Below are 3,433 nucleotides of genomic sequence, written 5' to 3'. Positions count from 1 at the left end.
GGGGGAGACCTGGGCTAAAAGAGTGCAAGTGGGTGGCAGAGCCATGTCTTCTCTCCCATAGGTGCTGGGACGACTACGCCAGCTTGTACTGGTGGGTGATCAAGGCTCCCATCCTCCTGGCCATATTTGTGAGTATGTCCCCCGAGCATCCCAGCCCTAGAGCCGGGGGTCCCATATGGACACGGGGAACCCAACCAGGAGTCTGTGCAGAGCCTGAGACATGGCTTAGGTGAACTTCCTCATCTTCCTCAATGTCACCAGGATGTTAGCGCAGAAGATCCGATCTCCGGACATCAGCAAAAACTACAAGCAGCAGTACATGTAAGGGCTAGCTCGCACACGGGGGAGCTCCCCTTACCCCAGTTTCTAAGGGACCTGGGGCAGCAGGAACCCTTCCCTGGAGGAGCACAGAGAAGGACCATCCTTGGAGCCTCCAAGACCTGCCTTTCACGGAAAACCTGCTTTGGGTTAAGACCAAGCTCTGGGGAGGGGCTTGTCTTGTGGGACAGCAGAACCATTGCGTAGACCCAGGCCCCCACTCACACCACCACTCTCCGCAGGAGGCTGACGAAGTCCACGCTGCTCCTCATCCCTCTCTTCGGGGTGCACTACGTGGTGTTCGCGCTCTTCCCCGAGCACATCGGTGTGGATGCCCGGCTGTACTTCGAGCTGGTCCTTGGCTCTTACCAGGTGCAGACTGGGGGAGATGGGTAGGCAACGTCCCCACGGACCCGTCCTGTCCCACCCCAAGATCACACCAGAAGCCCCTGGGATGTGCTGCTGGGGCTTTGCACTCTTTCGGGAGAGAACTGTGTCCCAGGCACCCCTCAAACACCAGGGACGAAGCACAAGGGTTGTGGTCCAGTGGGCAACCCCTGCTGCCCGTGGGGTGGGGTGCGAGGTGTGGGAGGATGCTAAATGCAGGCAGCAGATGAGCGCGGAGGGGCCCAGCCTCTTTTCTTGGGAGAAACTTGCTCTTTCTGTCCTTTTCAGGGGCTCCTGGTGTCTCTGCTCTACTGCTTCCCCCAGCCACACGTGGGCATGCAAACAGCCCCAGGGCACCCCGAGGAGCACGGCACACACACAACCACGGCCGTGGGCACACGTGGGCACGCGGGCGTGCGAGGGGGGCCGCGCGCTCTTGCACCCCGCATCCCCTGCTGAGCCCGGGGCGCAGCTGCCGCCCCTCCGTGGGGTGCTGGCGGGTGCCCCTGGGTGCCAGCGCCGGTCCGTCGTGTTGGTTCAGGTCCAGGCTGAGATCAAGAGGAACTGGGGCAAGTGGCAGTCGTCCATGGAGAGCAACGTCTTCAACCTGGCGACCCAAGACTTCACGGCGTGACGAGGACGGCGTTTGGGGGAAATACCTCCTCGAGGACGGCGGTGGTGTTGCGGCTCCACGGGTGTGGTCGCAGAAAAGGATTTTGGAGGTTCTGGGTCTGGCGTCCTCAGAGGGTGGTGTGAAGGGCTGTGGAAAGGCTTGGCCTGCTCGGGTGCTGGCGGCTCTCATGGATCCATGACGGTGTCTCATCCGCCCAAAGCTCTCTTTGCAGTTTGGTCGGTGTTTTAGGCAAAGGGAAGAGAGCTTCTCCACCTTTTCTGCCCTGAGACTGGGTAGGAAACAAAAATACCATTTCACGAGGGACTTCTGGCATTTTTTATTTGGCACTGGAATGAGGACAGAAGCGGCCCCAGTGCTGAGGGTTTTTCCCCCTCCTTCCTTGGTTTACAAAACCATTTCCCATACGGGAAGATGCCTAGACACAGCCTCCAGGAGCCATTCCAGGGGTGGGAGAAGCAAAGACAGAGGCAGACAAAAACCAATAGCTCTCTACATGAGACCCCCGATAATCTCATGACCCAGATCCTCCCCCGATTTCCAAAACACTTCCCTTTCTCCCATGCCTCTTGCTTCAGCTGCTCGTGCTGCTGGGGAAGAGGGTCCATCACCCTTGCCATGCCAGCTCGGAGGGGCTCTGAAGCTCTCCCAGGGGCTTTGCACCGGCGGGACGGGATGGTTTGCAAGCAGTGGGGCTCACCCGTCTTCACTGGGGACTTGTTTTCCTGGGACCAGCGAGGTTTTCGCAAATAAAATCTTGTCGTGAAATCCAGCGTTGCTTTTTTGGAGGTTTGGTTTGCTTTACAAACCCAAGTAACTTGGTACCAGGCTTGCTAGAGGGTGGAAACCCTGCCAACATCTGTAATACCTGGAAATATTCCCCGGGGGAGAAATACCTGCTTTTTCTCTGCCTGGTGAAGCAGCCACACTCTGGGCATGGCCATGGAGAGGAGGTGGAGGAGGAAGGTGAGGAAGAGCACAAGGCGGGTGCATCACGGGCTGTCCCAGAGGTGCTGGGGTGCCGTGTCCCCTCCGGGTCGGAGCTGCCACCCCCACGCTGCAGCCCAGCCCCGTTCGCCCTCCCTGGGCTGAGCTCCTGCCTTGGCAAACGCTGTCGTCTCCAGGAGTGAGAAAAGCCTCGAACGCCCTTTCCCCAAACCTCCTGTCCCCTCCCGTGTTCCCCAGACCCCAGCCACCCGATCCCGGCGGAGCTGCTCACACTGCCTGGGTCGTAATTGCTCCGTGTAGTCGCATGTTCTTCCTTAAATAAAACCCACTTGTTGGCCCTTTTCCAGACTGCAGGATCTCCAGAGATCCCCTCTGGTCTCACAAAGAGGTGTTGAGAGGGACACAGAGCCCCAGACTTGATTTGAGGGGAGGTGGAAGATGCTTCGTTAAACAACCCCCCCGGGCCGGCAACATCCTGCGTCGCCGGCCAGGAAACCTTCAGAGGAGCATGGCAGCTGTTAAATAAATGCCTTCCTGCAGCCACGAGGAGACCACAGGTGAATAAACAACTCCATCATTAGTGAGGAAGACGCTCTTTTGGCAAGGATGTGATGCAGACAGCAGCAGCAGACTGGTCCGGGGCTGGGGATGCTCGGTGGGAACGTCACAGTTGCCATAAAGCTCTGATAATTACCGGATTTTGAGTGCATTTTCGGCTGCAAATGGGTCTTCCTGGGTGCTAAACCTGCACCCCAAATGACCCACTGGGGTTTGCTGAGCACCGACCCCATGTCCTCCACGGTGCGCGGCAGAGCCTGCAAAGGGCGCGGGAGGGCTGATGTGCCACCACCACGGGGGTTTTGCGTCACCTTCAGTCTGCAGAAAAGGTTTTCAAAAGGGCTTGCTCCACCTCCAGCGTGGACCGTGCCCGACAGCCGCGTTTTTGGGGTAGCCGAGCCCAGGCTCAGCAGGACCAGGTCTCATCCCCATCTCCCCCTCCAGCATGGCCCAGGGTACTGCAGTAGCCTGGCACCCCCATCGCCCGCCCCGGGGGTCCCGTGTCCTCCCCGAGGGCAGAGGGGTGTCCGGGAGAAGGGGGGTGTTTTGCCTGGAGCCGGTGGGTGGCACTGCGGCCCCGCAACGCCGGCC

At 59.5% G+C, this 3,433-nt stretch overlaps 1 protein-coding gene across 1 annotated transcript; it reads left to right on the top strand.

The window, feature by feature from the left end:
- Positions 1 to 61: 61 nt before the first annotated feature.
- On the top strand, positions 62 to 1,339 carry LOC104622830 (vasoactive intestinal polypeptide receptor 1-like; the record flags this gene model as incomplete). The annotated part of the gene is given in 6 exon segments (XM_010289724.1): positions 62 to 128; positions 230 to 321; positions 561 to 690; positions 994 to 1,105; positions 1,178 to 1,230; positions 1,232 to 1,339. Coding segments are annotated over 6 exon segments (562 nt in total), but the record flags the coding sequence as incomplete, so codon positions are not given.
- Between the last annotated feature and the right edge of the window lie 2,094 nt (positions 1,340 to 3,433).

Source organism: Phaethon lepturus, unplaced genomic scaffold (assembly GCF_000687285.1).
Source record: "Phaethon lepturus isolate BGI_N335 unplaced genomic scaffold, ASM68728v1 scaffold42396, whole genome shotgun sequence".
Classification (NCBI taxonomy): Eukaryota; Metazoa; Chordata; class Aves; order Phaethontiformes; family Phaethontidae; genus Phaethon; species Phaethon lepturus.
Note: the sequence above shows the minus strand (reverse complement) of the source record. Positions and strands in the feature narration are given on the sequence as shown.